Raw genomic sequence first — 16,092 nt, 5'->3', positions numbered from 1 at the left:
GAAACTGCATAGCAAAACCGAGGCATTTCTTCGTAAAAAGAATGCAGTTTTCAGATTGCATTTTAATTGCAAAGCAAAAGCGCTAACGGTAAATGCAGTAGAAACACAGTGGAAACGCGCTAAAACCACTCTTCAAAACCCATGTGCCACATTCACACAGACGGTTCGAAAAATGCTGCGTTTTTAAACGCTGAATTTTACAGCGTTTAAAAAACAGCATTTTCTACACACCTCATCATTGCAAGGGGTGTCAAAAACGTGCTGAACGCACAAAAATAGAACATGCAGCATTTGTTTTAGCACACATTAGAAACGCTTAGCTAAAACGCTCCTTTGATATGCCGCATTGAAATGAATGGAGGCGCAGTACAGTGTTTTTAGTGGGCGTTCAAAACATCCGCTAAATGCTGTAAAAAAATGCCCGGGTAAGAGTGGCCTAATGGTATTACCAAGGGGCAAGAGATGCAACTGATTTTGCCTTATTCAGGGTGCAGCGAGGGTAACCAAGGCTTCTAAAACTTTTACATATTTCAGTCTCTTAAGAGGCAAAAGACTGTTTAGCGGAACCATTCCTTTGGCTGGTATGAGCTGGATGGCTGGTATGAGCTGGATGGCAAGAAGTGTAATGGAGGATTGTGTTTCCTGCAATTGGTTTACAATAGATTTAGGTGGCTATTTTGCCAGAAACAAAAATCTACAGTTAAAGTTAAATCTAAAAAGGAAATAGCTTTTTCAATTCATGTATAGGTTAAATATAAATTGTATGGACCGAAATATCAGATCAGAAGGGGTCTGCTGGTTAGGACATGAAGAGGCTGGGACACTTGGGTGAGCGCTGCAGCTTCTTCTCAGGTCACAGCCTCTCCTAGGTCACATGGCCTAAAAGCAGCTCAATCCCATTTAAATGAATGGGACTGAGAGGGCATACAAGGTAGAGCCACTAGGAAGTACACAGCGTAGTGCCTGGTATACAATGAAGCGTATACATCGGATCAGTGGGGGTATCGAGTGGTGGACTCTCATGGATCTGATATTGATGACCTACCCTGGGAGGACAAGTCATCAATACCTTAGTCCCGAAAAGCTCCTTTAATATACTTAATAAGAAACAGAACAGACGCTATGTCAAAGAACCAAACAGTGAGGATGCCGTTGATATAGCGGGAGCATAAAATGGATTAGTGAATTATCCTCGGATAAACAACTGCTTCTCCCAGCACAATACAAACAAATTTGCAATAGATGGTAAGAAATGGGCACCCATAGATGCCCCCACCTGTTGTAAGTACAATTTATGGTTGAACATGAAAGAATTATGAAAAAAAGAGGTAATCGAGTATAAATATATTCTTGTCACTCATTACTGTATTATGAATATCATTTGATCATATCAAAAGCTGCCTTTAAAATTAAATGTAAAAACCCCACATCACATTAGTCAGGATGTTGCATTACTAATTTGCAGAATAAATAAAATACCCATTTGCTCAAATGTTCGTCGAGAGAACTGATCTCCACCCCAGTGTGTCTCATTGGTGGCAGGAAGTGCTTTTTAAGGTATTTTGCAAGTAAATAGAAAATGGGTATGATATGGGACTATATATGTAAGTATTCATATTCCTTTTAAAGAAAGTGCGTTTACACAGCTGAATCCACGGCAGATTTTTCAGCGTGTATTCAGCCTCTAAACCCACAGCAAATTTATACAGGGAACATGCAACAAATACACAAAGAGCACAGCTAAAGTGAGGCGTACAGCAAAATGGGGTAAAAACAGCTATGTAATGTCTAAGGCCACTTTCACACGACCGATAAAATCGTGAGAGATTTCTGCATTGCGATACGGACGAATCTTGCACGAATATGAACTCCATTATTTTCAATGGGGGTCATAAATGAGCGATTTTTTCCCCACATCGCGGCACAAGAAAAAAATTGTGGAATGTCCCATTTTTGGGCAATCCCTTGGAACGCCTTGCCCATTGTTTTCATTGGGGCTGGAAAACCCATTGTACAGCGTGCGATATGCAAACAAGTGAGATGCGAGATTTCCTATTGAAAACAATGGGAAGCACCTGCCAATCCAATGGTGCGGCTTAAAACCGCACCGAAGTATTGCAAACGCCCAGAAGTGACGGGAGGCGTTTTTAAACACAAAAACGCCTCACATACACAGGAGCATCGCCCATGTGACATGACCCCTGCGATACGTGAAAATCTGCAAAGTAGAGGTGTTATATTTACACAACCCAATCAATCTGTTGGGTGAACTGCCAAACAATCGCAAAAGTGAACAAACAGACCGATGCTACGATCAGTGAGCCAATCAGCACTCCATACAAAACATATTCCATCAGACAATAGTGTGCCGTGTACAATCTCACATTGGCAAGCGCTAGTGGCATACTGTATTTCCTGTATGTACCTCAGAATTTCAGTGAAGAACTCTGAGAAAACAGAATTATATATGGTATATCTAAAATTGGCAATGCACTAAAGTCGCAATGATTGAACTATAACTATAACGAGGGATCAGTGTACATTTAAAATCAATTCATTGGTCATGATTATTCTTTGAACGCCTGATGTGCAATCCACTATCAGTAGGGTTCCCTCTATGACCAGAACCAATTGCCATCAATGCACAAAATTAGAGCTATATATAAAGTACCACAGTCCTATCTGGAGAGGAGTTGCAGGAAGCATATTAACAGTACTCCATTCAAAAATTTCAGCTTTAGGATCGGCTAGTAAGACTAGCAGTCAAAGTAGCAACAGCCTCATCTCACCACTAGATGTCACTAGGTCCCCATATTCAATGTAGTAGTATAGGAAACGACTACATTTCTTCTATTACTTTGTTGCAAAACCTGTATCAAAACCGAGAGAGTACGGCCCCCTTGTCCACGGCTGTCGTGGAATATCACCAGCGATATTCCGCCACTGACGAGTGGGGGGGACCGCTCTCAGTTCTCTGAGAGATAGGCCCACTAGGGAGAATCGCGGCGTGCCGCGATTTAGATCCCACGAGCGGAGAATCGCTATGATTCTTCACCCATGGACGCGGCGGCTGCGCTTTCCATAGCAATACTATGGAAAGCGTTCACTGCGTTACCCGCAGCCGGATTATCGCTGCAGGTAACGCAATGAACAAACGCCTGTGGACAGGGAGCCTAAAAGGTGGTTTTACATCTGTGCTCGGAGTGCCGCTGTCCTGCTCTGTTTCTGTGCAAAATAAATTTATTTACATCTGGACTGTGTGTGGTTCTGCCAGACACATGCTCCGTTTTTTCCTTACATTTGGATCTGTCACACTGAGTTGGAAAGACACTTAAGGCCCATTTACACACAACGATTATCACTCAAAATTCACGCAACATTGTCTTTTAAACCCTTATGGACCGGGCTGTTTTGTACCTTAAGGACCAGACACTTTTTAGTGATTTTACCCATGTGGCGGTTTTACTGCTCTATTTTTTTTCCTTTAGCTACCAAAATTATTTTTGCAGCATTTTTTTCCCATGACATATAGGGCGATTTTTTAATATCTTTTTCACTGACTTTTTCTTTCTGTTTTTTTGGTTTTATTCGGGGTAAAAAACTAAAAAAAAATGATTTTTTTAACATTTAAATTTAAAAAAAAAATAATTTTATATTTACACTAAAAAAAAAAGTATGGGTATGGGTTCCTTTATTTGTTTCGGACGTTTTGATATATATAGTATGTATGGTTTTGATTTACAGGGCGCATACGGTGACGGTTTTTGTTGGCGTCTGCTTCGTGTTATTTTCTTTCTTATGTATGTATTGTTGTTTTATTCTGTAATTGTATTTTACTGAAGTATGTAATTGTGTTTTTACCATATATGTCCCCCATGGTGTCATGTAAGACCTCTGGGGAACATTCACTTTTTTTATTTTTTTCTTTATTTGACACTTTCCCACTGTAGCTGGGGCATCCATAGGAGCCCTAGTTACAGGGGAAAACAGCCCCTGCGGTGACATTAGTCACTTGCAGAGCTGCCAGGGTCTAGTCGGACCCTCCAGCTCTGCAGTAGCAGGGAATCCCGGGAGGTCACATGACCCTCCGAGGCTCCTGTAGTGAAAGTACATGTTACTTTCACTTTCCCCACACAGTGCTCATTGAGCACTGTATATCGGGGAAGCAGAAGGGTTAAAAACCCCTCCTGCCTTCTGCTCCGGGTTATCAGCTGTCACTGACAGCTAATAACCCGTTCCTGCTTCTGATTGATTGCAGAGCAGGAGACTTAAAGCACCGCCGTAATTTTACTATCGGCGGTGCTCTAAGCCCAGGACCAGCCGCCGTAAATTTACAGTGGCTGGTCCTAAACGGGTTAAGCGATAATCATTGCGTGTAATTTCTACCATCATTTATTTTTCGGCTGAACAATAATTTTTAATTGAGCATAAAGCCCTTTTTACACGGGACAACTGTCGGGGAAACGATGCCCGAAACTTGTCCCCACATGCACTCGCTCCCATGGTGCTGCACAGGAGCGAGTATTACTGGCTCGCTCACAAAGCGGCCAGCAGGGGGGCGGGGCAGCTGAGATTTTTCTCCTCGCTCTCCCCCTTCCCTCTCCATTCACTTAACACAGCGGCCATTCAGTACTGAATGGCTGATGTTTACACTGAACGATCAGCGTTCAGGATCATCACTCATTGCAGTATTGTTTATACTGTATAAAATCTTGAATGGTGCACTTTTGTGGTCACCCAGACTCTAATAAAAAGAAAAAAAAAGGAATCAAAAAGCCATATGTACTCCAAACTAGTACCAATAGAAACTACAGGACATCCCGCGAAGAATGAGCCCTTGCACAACTATGTTGACGGAAAAATAAAGCTATGGCTGTAAAGACTGTGGCAGAAAATAATTTTTTTCCATATATATATATATATATATATATATATATATATATATATATATATATATATATATATATATATATATATATATATATATATATATATATATTTTGCTTTTTTATCATTATTTTTTTTATTTTTAAGTAGTACAAAAGGGAAAAAACTCTACACGAATTTAGTATTATAGTAATCATACTGACCCACAGAGTAAAGTTATGTCATTTTTTGCTGCTGTGTACACTGTAGAAACAAGATACCCCTCCCCCCCCAAAAAAGGCGGAATTGTGCTTTTTTCCCTCCATTTCACTCCACTTAGAATTTTTAAAAATGTTTTCCGTACATTAAATAGTACCACTTAAAAATACAACAAAAAACAAGTCCTCTAACAGCTATGTTGATGGATAAATGAAAAAGCTATGATTTTTTAAAAGTGGGGGAAGAAAAACGAAAGTGAAAAAAGGGGGCAGTCCTTAAGGGATGAAACACTCCTCCAACATTGTAGCCATCTTCTTCACCAGCACAACTGCAAACTCCACACTGAGATGCAACTCATCCATGCAGTAGAACCTGTAGCTAACAGCATTTTTTTTGTTTTCCGGACTACGTTCACTTTGCGCGATAAATAATGTGTTACTTTGATAGAACAGAATTTTATGGACGCAGCGATACCAAATATGTATTTTGTTTTATTATTTAGATTTACTTTAAATATGGCAAAAGTTTTTTTTTTTAACTTTTATAACTTTTTTTTTTTTTACATAATTAATAAAACTTTAGTGTTCAACAACTAGCGATGCTTAGATCGCTTATGCAGTATGATGTAATGCCATAGCATTACATTATACTGCATTCTGACAGGTAGCCTATCAAACCACCCCTCGGGGATGGCTTGATAGGCATTCTGCCATGGCAGCCTTGGGGCCTTTCAGAAGGCCCCCAGCTGCCATGACACCTGCACGGCTCCCCCAATCTCACCGCATGGCCGAATGGGGCTATTGCCTACAGGTGTCAGCTGTAATAAACATCTGACACCTGCGATGTATGGAGGGAGATAGCAGCGCTATCTCCCTCCATACATGTCCTGCAATGGCAGGATGTAAAAACACAATAGGGTGGTCACTAAGGGGTTAATATAAAGGGTCATTCAAGTAAGATAATTATCCCTTATCCACAAGATGAAGATAACTAACTGATCTGTGGGTGTCCAACTGCATGGACCACCATTGATCCCGAGAACAAAGTCCGACTGGTCCCCAAGCAAATGGAGCACATTTTGCTCATGCACGCTGCTACTGCTCCATTCATTTCAATGATGGCATCAATAATTTTCAAAAACAGTTTTCAAAAAATGTTCAAAAACAGCATTAAGTTTTTATTGACCAATGCTTTACTGCTGTTTGCATCCAGTTTGATGCAGTTAAATTATCTGTTTAAATCGGTTTATTATTTAGAATGTGGTTTCTTACCTCATGATAATCAGAGCTTACATATATATTCTCAGCTGTGATGTCACCATGGACATACTCATTTTCATGAACATATTCCAGTACATCAATCTGCAGAAATAGAAATTGATCTATTGATTTTTCAAGTATAATAAACAAGAATTCATAATTTACACAATATTTTAAAAGGAAAAAAAATCAATGATATGGGCAATGTAAAACAACAACTATATGAAAACAAACAATAATAGACTCGGTTCAAATAATTGCTAGTCTCCGCTTTGTTGGGTTTACGCACATACGACACAGAGCACAGTCAGCCATACTATATGTTACAATCAAGTACCAGAATGTAGATCCTCTAAACTACAATCTGATTGGTGCAGGCTAGAGTGGGGTGTAGGTCTCAGGGCTCCCATGGCTTATACCCTTAAGTCTGGCAAGATTGCGAAGGATTTTTCTAGAAGAAGATGCCCTCAGAAAAGTCTCAGACTGGCTGTGGTAGTGCTGAGGAACGGGAACGTGGTCAGAGTCAGCAATTGGTTGTTACTAAGAAGTGTAGCAGAAGATAAACAGGAATGTAGTTAAGAGCAGGTAAGGAGTCAGGACCAATAAAGGACATCAGGAACCAGGCAGATAGACTAAAGAACAAGACACGAGCACAAGGCCAACGGTCATGATCAATAACAATATAAACACACAGGCATGGAGAAATGTACTTTAATCACCAGACAGCGTACAGAAGCGGAGATCCATTATAAGTAGACTGCCTGAACTTATGACATCCAGAAGCACTGGTAATTTTAGCAACCCAACATGCATGGGTGCAAGGAAGTTGTTTAGCAACCTGATGCGACCGACAGCCTCAACTGCACCCATAAGCGGAGACTCTGAGCTGCAGCAAGTGGAAACCCTGAAGAAACCATACACTAAACAACAGAGTGGCTACCAGCTGACAGCTATTTCTCCCAAATCTACGGATTTGGGAGCATGCTATTTTATTTTAATGGGGAGTAGTAAACCAGTGCCAGAGCCCACAGCCAGTGGCTGATATTCCATGGAAACAGAAGATCAGGCCTTTTGAAATCTAACATGCCTTTTTCCCAGGACCCTTATTGCCAAGATCTTCAGCTGATTGGATTTGTACAGCTTTTAACTTGTGTATGTCAAGTTTTAATGTATAATGAAAAAAGAGCAAATTGTGATTTTTCTCAGCAAGAGAAACCAAGTAATCTTGTAGATATGATACCTTTTAATGGCTAACAAAAATACATCATGTACTTTTGTTAGCCATAAGGTATCATATCTACAAGATTACGTGGTTTCTCTTGCTGGGAACAATCACAAGGTTTAAAGGGGTTCTGACATCAAAAAAAAAAAATTGTACTCACCTTGCCTGGCCCGATCGCCAGGCATGTCCCCTCCAGCCGGCATCTTCTTCTGTGCCTTTAAAGCAGAGCAGGAGCGGTCAAAAAGACCGCTTCCTGCTCTGGTCCGTCCGTCAGGCACTTCCGAGGTCAACGGACGGACCGCCACAGCAAGCACGTCACAAGCAGTGCTTGCTGTGGGCGGCCCGTCCGTCCAGCTGAACTCCAGAGTGCTGCGCATGCGCAGTGGAGACGCAGCCCGTCCTGACTCCTGTCAGAGGGCACCTCTCCACTGCGCATGCGCGCGATCCCGGAGCGGCGCGGCTCGTGCAGACAGAAGAGGAAGAGCAGCGCCTGCCGGGAGATGACCCCCCCGATGTCAACAACAACAGAAGACAAGGTAAGTATTATCTTTTTATGCTTTAGCAGCCATTAAACCGTGGGTTCCCTGGGTCCATTAGGCAGACCAGGGAACAATCGCTGCTAAAGCATAAAAACATTATTCATGTCAGAACCCCTTTAATGTGTTTTAGTATTAGACAGTTATTTACTAAAAGCATAGAAGACGTGAATGAAGAAATGTTAAGTTTTAAAAAGGTAAAATTAGTTTTTTGTACATAAGGGCTTTTTTCTTTAAATTTACCATAAAATTGTGGCCAAAATTATGCGCTTTTTCTACCCTCATTTTATAACAAAATAGCAAAAAACTGTAGCATCTTGACACGATTAAAGGGGTTGTCTCACGCCGAAACGGGTTTTTTTTTTATTCAATAGGCCCCCAGTTCGGCGCGAGACAAACCCAAGGGATGGGTTAAAAAAAAAAAAAGTTTCTTACCCGAATCCCCACGCTGCGGCAACTTCTTTGTTCCTTTACCAAGATGGCCGCCGGGATCTTCACCCACGATGCACCGCGGGTTTTCTCCCATGGTACACCGTGGGCTCTGCGCGGTCCATTGCCGATTCTGGCCTCCTGATTGGCTGGAATCGGCACACGTGACGGGGCGGAGCTACGAGGACCGGCACGAGCGGCCCCATTCACCAGGGAGAAGACCGGACTGCGCAAGCGCGTCTAAAAACGCCAGAAGACAGAGAATTTAGATGGATCCATGGCGACGGGGACGCTAGCAACGGAGCAGGTAAGTGAATAACTTCTGTATGGCTCATATTTAATGCACGATGTACATTACAAAGTGCATTAATATGGCCATACAGAAGTGTATAACCCCACTTGATTTCACGAGACAACCCCTTTAAGGTTATAACCCCCCCCAACCCCTACCACCACAAATTGAAATATGAAATAAACCCTAATGCTATCGAAGGGGTGAATGCCTAAGGTTCTTTAGCTTGAACTGATACATTTTTCCTTTCTTGTCACTCACGCCTAGTTTGCAATTAGAGACCATTTTCAAGAGTCTTTTCTGCTAAAGTCCCTATATATTTACAATTCACCCTGCAAGAATCTGATGCCGATTCGCCTCAATCCTGGGATTTCTACCATGGGATGCATCATGTCACTTTTTTTCCTCAAATGTCGATTCCCGTTAGAATCAATGGTTCACTTTCAGGACGTGGTATCGGTATCAAATCCACAGTGAAACACACTGTATGAGCGATACCTTATAATTAAGAATTTTCAAGCCATCAACAAATGATCAAATTTCTGGAGTTCAGAACCAATCAATAATAATCTTTATTTATATAGCGCCAACATATTCCGCAGCACTTACAATACAGGGGAAATAAAACAAAACCACAGTTACATGAATTTCAATTGATAGAAACAGTAGGGGCCTGCTCCAACGAGCTTACATACTACAGATAATGGGGTGATACAGAAGGTTAAAGGGGCAGGAGATGTGCACAGTATGGCGAGGTGGAGAGTGAGGCATGCTATACACAAAGACAATGGTCAGGCCGTATAGTGGTGGAGTCAGTATGTCTGCAGATGCCGGTTGATTACGGTTAGCAGGAGCTGCAGTCCATAGCACAGGTAGCATGTTATCAGGCGGCATACAGTGGGGTTTGGTTTAGGAGATATGGTATGCCTCCCTGATGTTTAGTGTGTCAGTGATTGCCTGGATATTTTTTCGTAGCGCGTTTCAGAGGACAGGTGCTGCTCTGGAGAAGTCTTGAAGGTGGGAATAAGAGGTTTGAATTAGAGGGGCACTTAGTCTTATTTTGTAAGCAGAGCGGAGAGCGCAGGCTGGCTGGTGAATTGAGATGAGGCAAGCAATTTAGGGTGGAGCGGTGCTGTGGAGCGCTTTGTGGATGAGGGTAGTGAGACTGGACAGGAAGAGGAGTCTGGCTGCCGCATTTAGGATGGATTGGAGGGGGTAGAGTCTGGAGCAGGGGAGGCCAATCAGCAGCGAGTTACAATAATTGAGGCGAGAGTGGATGAGGGCAACAGTGAGTGTTTTTAGCGTGTTCACGGTGAGAAAAGGGCGGAATCTAGCACGGGTCTTAGACACATTTTTTATGAATGCAATTTAAAATAAAAATAAAACAATATCATGATTACATACCATCCTGTACAGAATTTGATAGACAGCCCTCTCAGACAGTTGATCATTGAATTTATTGATGAAAGTCTGAAGGTTCTGGCCAAGGGAAGAAAACACCAAAAACCTGCAGAAAACAAATGAATTCCCTAAGGAAGCATTTCACGTTAAAGGTGCATTGCTGTAGGACCCATAGGCTAGAAGCATGGGCAGGGAGAAAAAACCCCCAAAACATCAATTCTGCAATTTTTTTTCACAGCATTAATCACAGAGCATATATTTCTGCAGGCTGAAAATCTTTTAGAATTACCAGAATAATATTTTTTTTAGCTTTTTCCACCTGCTGCCCTATGAAAAAAAAAAAAATTGGGACAAATTTTCTTTGGCATCGCTATGTTCAAAGCTCAATAACTTTTTTATTTTTCCATTAACTGAGCTCTTTGAGGGCTTGTTTTTGGCATGAACAGCTGTGGTTTCTATTGGTATCATAATTGGGCCCATATACTTTTTTAAAAATCACTTTTATTGCTTTTTTTGAAAGGCAAAATGAACAAAAAAATTGCATTTTGGCTATATTTTATTGATTTTTTTTTTTACAGTGGTGGCCATGCAGGATAAAAAAAATAGTGTGTTCAGCTTATTCTAATGGTCGTTATGCATTCAACAATACCAAACATGCATTTTTTTAAATGTATGTAAACACAGGGAAAAGTGCACGGATAGACATTTTCTTACTATACTACAGTATACTATAAAGTCCCTGTATGGGGTTTGAACCTATGGTTGTTATGATAATACATTGCAGTACCTCTGTACTGCAATGTTTTATTGTTAATAATAGTGATCATAGGCCGCCTTGGCAGACCTGTACACCAGTGTCTGGCGTCTGGTTGCCATGTCGATGGTCCTCCGTGATTACATAGCGAAGGACCGATGACACCAGAGGAACAATCCTCCTCTGTGAACCCTTTACATGCAGAGATCAACATTGATCGTGGAATCTAAGGTATTAACAGCAGGTAGCGGTGCATACCATCCATATGATGCAAGATTACATCCTAAAGAAAGAACTGCTTCCCAGCCAGGATGAAAGTTTACGTCCTGGCTGGAAAGGGGGTTAAATACCTGGGTCAATAACTCCACTGAAGCAATCTAGTGACTATAACATGTAATATTGCTGCACTCAAGAAAAGCATCCAAATTCACCATAGTCACACCTTCAGGAAGAGAGTTCCATAGTCTCACAGCTCTTAGGCCTCATGTCCACGGGGGGAAAAAAAAAAAAAAAATCGGGCCCGCTACGGATTTTCCATGGAGAATCCATAGCGGGTCCCTCCTGCCCCGCGGGCATGAGGGCTGAAAATAAGAATAAACTCACCTGCTGCGGGCCGTGCGTGTCTTCCCTTCTTCGTGGCCGGATCTTATTTCTTCGGGCCGGCGGATGTGCTTGGCACGCCGGCTGCGTGCATGCGCCAGGCACATCCGCCGGGCCGAAGAAAGAAGTTACCGGCCCAGAAGGAAGGAAGACCTGCATCGCCCAGAGCAGGTGAGTTTAATTCAGGCGTGGGTCTCCTGCGGATCTGGACAGCTTCCATAGGCTTCAACAGAAGCCTGCGTGAGCCATCCCCGTGGGTGACCCGCACCTAAGGCCTCATGTCCACGGGGAAAAGAAGAATTAAAATCCGCAGCGGATTTTAACTCTTCTCCCGCACGCGGATCCGCACCCCATAGGGATGCATTGACCACCCACGGGTAGATAAATACCTGCGGATGGTCAATAAAAATGAATTCAAAAAAATATGGAGCATGAAAAAAAATGGACATTTTTAGGTGCGGGTCTCCCGCGGGGACGGCTCCCACAGATCTTCTCTTCTTCGCCGGCCGAAGAAAGAAGATCCGGCCGCGAAGAAGAGAAGATCTGCACGGTCCGCTGCGGGTAAGTTTATTCTTATTTTCAGCCCTCATGTCCGCGGGGCAGGAGGGACCCGCTACGGATTCTCCATGGAGAATCCGTAGCGGGCCTGATTTTCCCTGTGGACATGAGGCCTCAATGGAGCATGTCCGGATTTTTTCCTGCACACGGGAACCGCGCCTGCAGGGGAAGATGACACCCGCAGGTATTTAACTACCTGAGCGTGTCTAATGCATCCCTATGGGCCGTGGATCCGCGTGCAGGAAAAACGCTGCGGATTTAAATTGTTAATTTGCCTGTGGACATGAGGCCTTAAGGTAAAGAATCCCCTTCTACATTGGTGTAAAAATCTTTTTTCTTCTAGATGAAGATGATGTCACCTTCCACCTAATCACAGTCCTTGTTATAAATAGATGGAAGATTAGTCTCCAATTTCAGCAAAAATCATGGATGAAATAGTACAGCATGCTACACTATCACCTGGGAAAATGTCAGATAGCTGAATGGAAACCAAACAGACCCCATTATAGTCCATCAGTCCCATCTGGTTTCATCTTAAACTAGATAAGTTTGGCCAGTGGATTTTGTCTCCTAGTCCCATAACAGAGCAGGAAAATGAAACCCATAATGTTGATGTGAACATAGCTTAAAAGAGTTTGTACCAGAATATCAAGGTATTCCCCATTGACAGGATAGGGCATAATTTTATGATCAGTGGGGATCTCACCGCTAACAACCCACTGATCTGGGGAATGGTACTGCTGTGTCCCATTCTCCTGTCACTGTGGGTGGTCCTGTGGATAGGGGATAACTTGATATTCTGGCACATATCCTTTAAAAGGGAATCTGTTGAATTGAACATGCTGTATAAACCGCAGGCATCCGCTTATAGAGCAGGAGGAGCTGAGGAGACTGATATATGGTTTTATGGGGAAGGATTAAGTGTAATTTGTATTCTATTTGTTTAAACCTCTGCACATTCTAAGCCAAACAGACCAATGGGTGGTCCTATCAGTGATTGACAGCTTTCCCTGTATAAACACTTATACACACAGTCAATCACTGATAGGACTGTTTGGCTCAGAATTAGTAGAAATATAAATGAATAAAATACAAGTTATACTTAGTGTTTTTCCATAAAAGTATACATCAATCTAATATAAAACACAAAAAGAAAAAAAAATGATTCAGCTCACCTCATGTATATGTTAGAAAAATGGACAGGTATATTCCAAAAGGATGCACAGAGAAACTTGAAGCCCTGGACTTTAATATGCCAATAAAATAAAATAAAACTTTTTTTTCCAATTTGTACTGCGCATGTCTGACCGCGAGCCGTGCGGACCAACCGCAGTACAGATGTCCCGGAAGAAGACAGGTACGCAGGGTCGCCGGCATGGTCGGATTCCACTGTGGGCTTCGCATGTGGAATCCGACCTGCCCGTGGACATGAGGCCTAAGACAGATGTTCTGCCAAAATGTGTCAGCAATTTTGAGGTACCTGGGTGCACACGGGTTGCAGTTTTTAATAATATATATTAATCTGCTCCGCTCCTCCTGCTCTCGAATACGCTTACTACAGTTTATACAGCATGTTCGAGCCGACGGCTTCCCTTTAAGCAAGTTGTTACCTGTAAGAATTCTGTACTCCAAAACCAATACAAGTTGGAATCCCGAGTGCAGGGCAGCCGTGAAGGTTTTTCCATTTGTCAACTGAGGGGGAAAAAAATACATATATTAACAGATTAGTTACGCTGTTTGGTTTCAGACTACACTGTTTTAGGGCGTGTTCACACATTGCGGAAACTCTGTGGAAAAAAATCACAACAGAAACATTCGCTATTAAAGTGAACGGGATTAAAGCAAATCCTGTTCACATGTAGAGGTAAGACACCGCTATGGATTTTCTACTGTAACTGTAACACGGTTTTGTTTGCGGAAATTCCACAATAAATCCACAGCAGTTCTGCAAAGTGTGAACTAACACGTTCGTAACAAAACAAAAACTCTATCAGTTGGGACCAAATGTTTCAATAATTTAGCTAAGTATTTTTGAGACACTGTAGCAGTATTTTAAACACATGTTGCTATTGCTTGAGTGTACTGGTCAGAGGAGTTCGTTATACCAACACATTCTTTTAAGACTTTTAACCCCTTAAGGACATGGCCTATTTTGGGCTTAAGGACAACGATTTTTTGGGGATTTTCATTTCCACTTTTCAATAGCTATGACTTTTTTATTTTTCCGGTGACACAGCCGCATAAGGGCTTGTTTTTTGCGTGGCAAACTAGTTTTTATTGGGACTTATAATGTATTGTAAAACTTGCATTATTTTTGAGAGCAGGGAGAGAAAACCCACCAATTCTGCCCTTGTTTTTTTAAACTTTCTTTACAACATGAATCAAACTGCATAAATGACAATATATTTTGGGGGTTTTTTACACTTTTGCACAATAGAAACCCACCTTTTTAAAAAAAAATTATAATTATTTTTACATTGTTGCATTCAAAGTCGCATTTTTTATTTTTCCATGGACAGAGCTTTGCGATGGCTTGTTTATTGCGTCACAAGCTGTAGCTTTTATTGGTACCATTTTGGGGTATGTATAGCTTTTTTGATTGCTTTTATTGCTCTTTTTTGGAGGTAAAATGAATAAAATAAGCATTTTGCATTCGATTTTTTCGGTTTTCGCTGCACAGGATAATTAGTGTGCTCAAATTATAGTACGGACACAATGATAGAACATATGTGGGGTTTTCTTAAATGTTTTCGTTTTTTCATACATGGGGTTTTCTTAAATGTTTTCATTTTTTCATACAAATAGGGCAAAAGGAGAATACAAGGGGTTTTTTTAATTATTTTTTTTTTTACACTATTTCTTTAGTGTTTTTTTACACTGCTTACGTCCCTGAAGGGGACCTGATCCATAACAGCTATAATCAGGCATTGCAGGACTTCTGTCCTGCAATGCCTAATCGTTGGTTATAGCAATCATAGACAATAGCAAAGCAGGACACTCCCTCTGCGAACCCTTTACATACCCTGATCTTCAAAGATCACAATATGTAAGGGGTTAACAGCGGGAGTCACCATCTCCATACACCCCCGCTGTCGCAGCAGGAGGCTGGCTATCAGTAACAAACGGCTCCTTTTGCCAGATGGAGAGGGAGCTCTTCAGATCCCGCGAGATGTAAGGTTACGTCATGTTGCCTAAAATACCACCCTGCCATGATGTAACCTTAGGTCATGTGGCGGTAAGGGGTTCAAGACCAGCAATTTTTTTAAATTTTCCTTTTTATCTTTTTATCTCCACTTTTCAAGAGCCATAACTTTTTACTTTTCTGTCAGCGCAGCCACATGAGGACTTGTGTTTTGCAGGTCAAGTTGTATTATTTAATGATGCCACTGAATTTACCATACAATGTACTAAAAAGCTTTAAAAAATATTTAAAGGGATTATATTACCACATTTAGTTATATTAAATAAAACAAGATAGAGAAACATATTTCATTTTTGTAATCTGTTTGCAGAAATTTTTTGTTCTGTTGTCTGTACATTGACTATGGAGACTTCCATCTTTCCTGGGCTGAAGTTAAGAGCATTTACAAATATGTTTTACAGCAGTTTCATGGGCCATTCACACAATGGTTCTGTGACCTGTTCGGAGGTCATTTTTCAGGAAGTAGTCACAGCTGATCAGTGAATGGTGGATCCTGTGTTATCTATATGTAGGCGTTACCATTCAGTGTAATCCTGCCTGTGACCTTAGTGAGATGACTGCTGCAAAGCTTTCTCTACACCAGGAAGTGATAGACCAGTATTAAGGTGCTTTTATACTGAACGATTATCCTAAGGAAAAAAACGCTTGATTGTTTGAATTTAAGCAATAACCATTCAGTGTAAACACAGCTAACGACTGAATAATGAACAATAGATAATTCGTTCGCTTATTGTTCATTTTATGGAAAATTACA

The 16,092-nt window shown here is 41.5% G+C and overlaps 1 protein-coding gene across 4 annotated transcripts in view; it reads right to left on the bottom strand.

The window, feature by feature from the left end:
• VRK3 (VRK serine/threonine kinase 3) overlaps window positions 1–16,092 on the bottom strand; it is a 128,902-nt gene that overhangs the window by 34,268 nt on the left and 78,542 nt on the right. For all 4 annotated transcript variants that reach the window (XM_066582644.1, XM_066582643.1, XM_066582645.1 and 1 more), the window contains exons 8-10: window positions 13,747–13,828; window positions 10,228–10,330; window positions 6,357–6,446 (exon numbers count right to left, since the gene is read on the bottom strand). In XM_066582644.1, the coding sequence (XP_066438741.1) occupies window positions 6,357–6,446; window positions 10,228–10,330; window positions 13,747–13,828 (275 nt within the window). The remainder of the gene's footprint in view (window positions 1–6,356; window positions 6,447–10,227; window positions 10,331–13,746; window positions 13,829–16,092) is intronic.

The sequence above is a fragment of the Eleutherodactylus coqui genome, chromosome 11 (genome assembly GCF_035609145.1).
Source record: "Eleutherodactylus coqui strain aEleCoq1 chromosome 11, aEleCoq1.hap1, whole genome shotgun sequence".
NCBI classification, from domain to species: Eukaryota; Metazoa; Chordata; class Amphibia; order Anura; family Eleutherodactylidae; genus Eleutherodactylus; species Eleutherodactylus coqui.
Note: the sequence above shows the minus strand (reverse complement) of the source record. Positions and strands in the feature narration are given on the sequence as shown.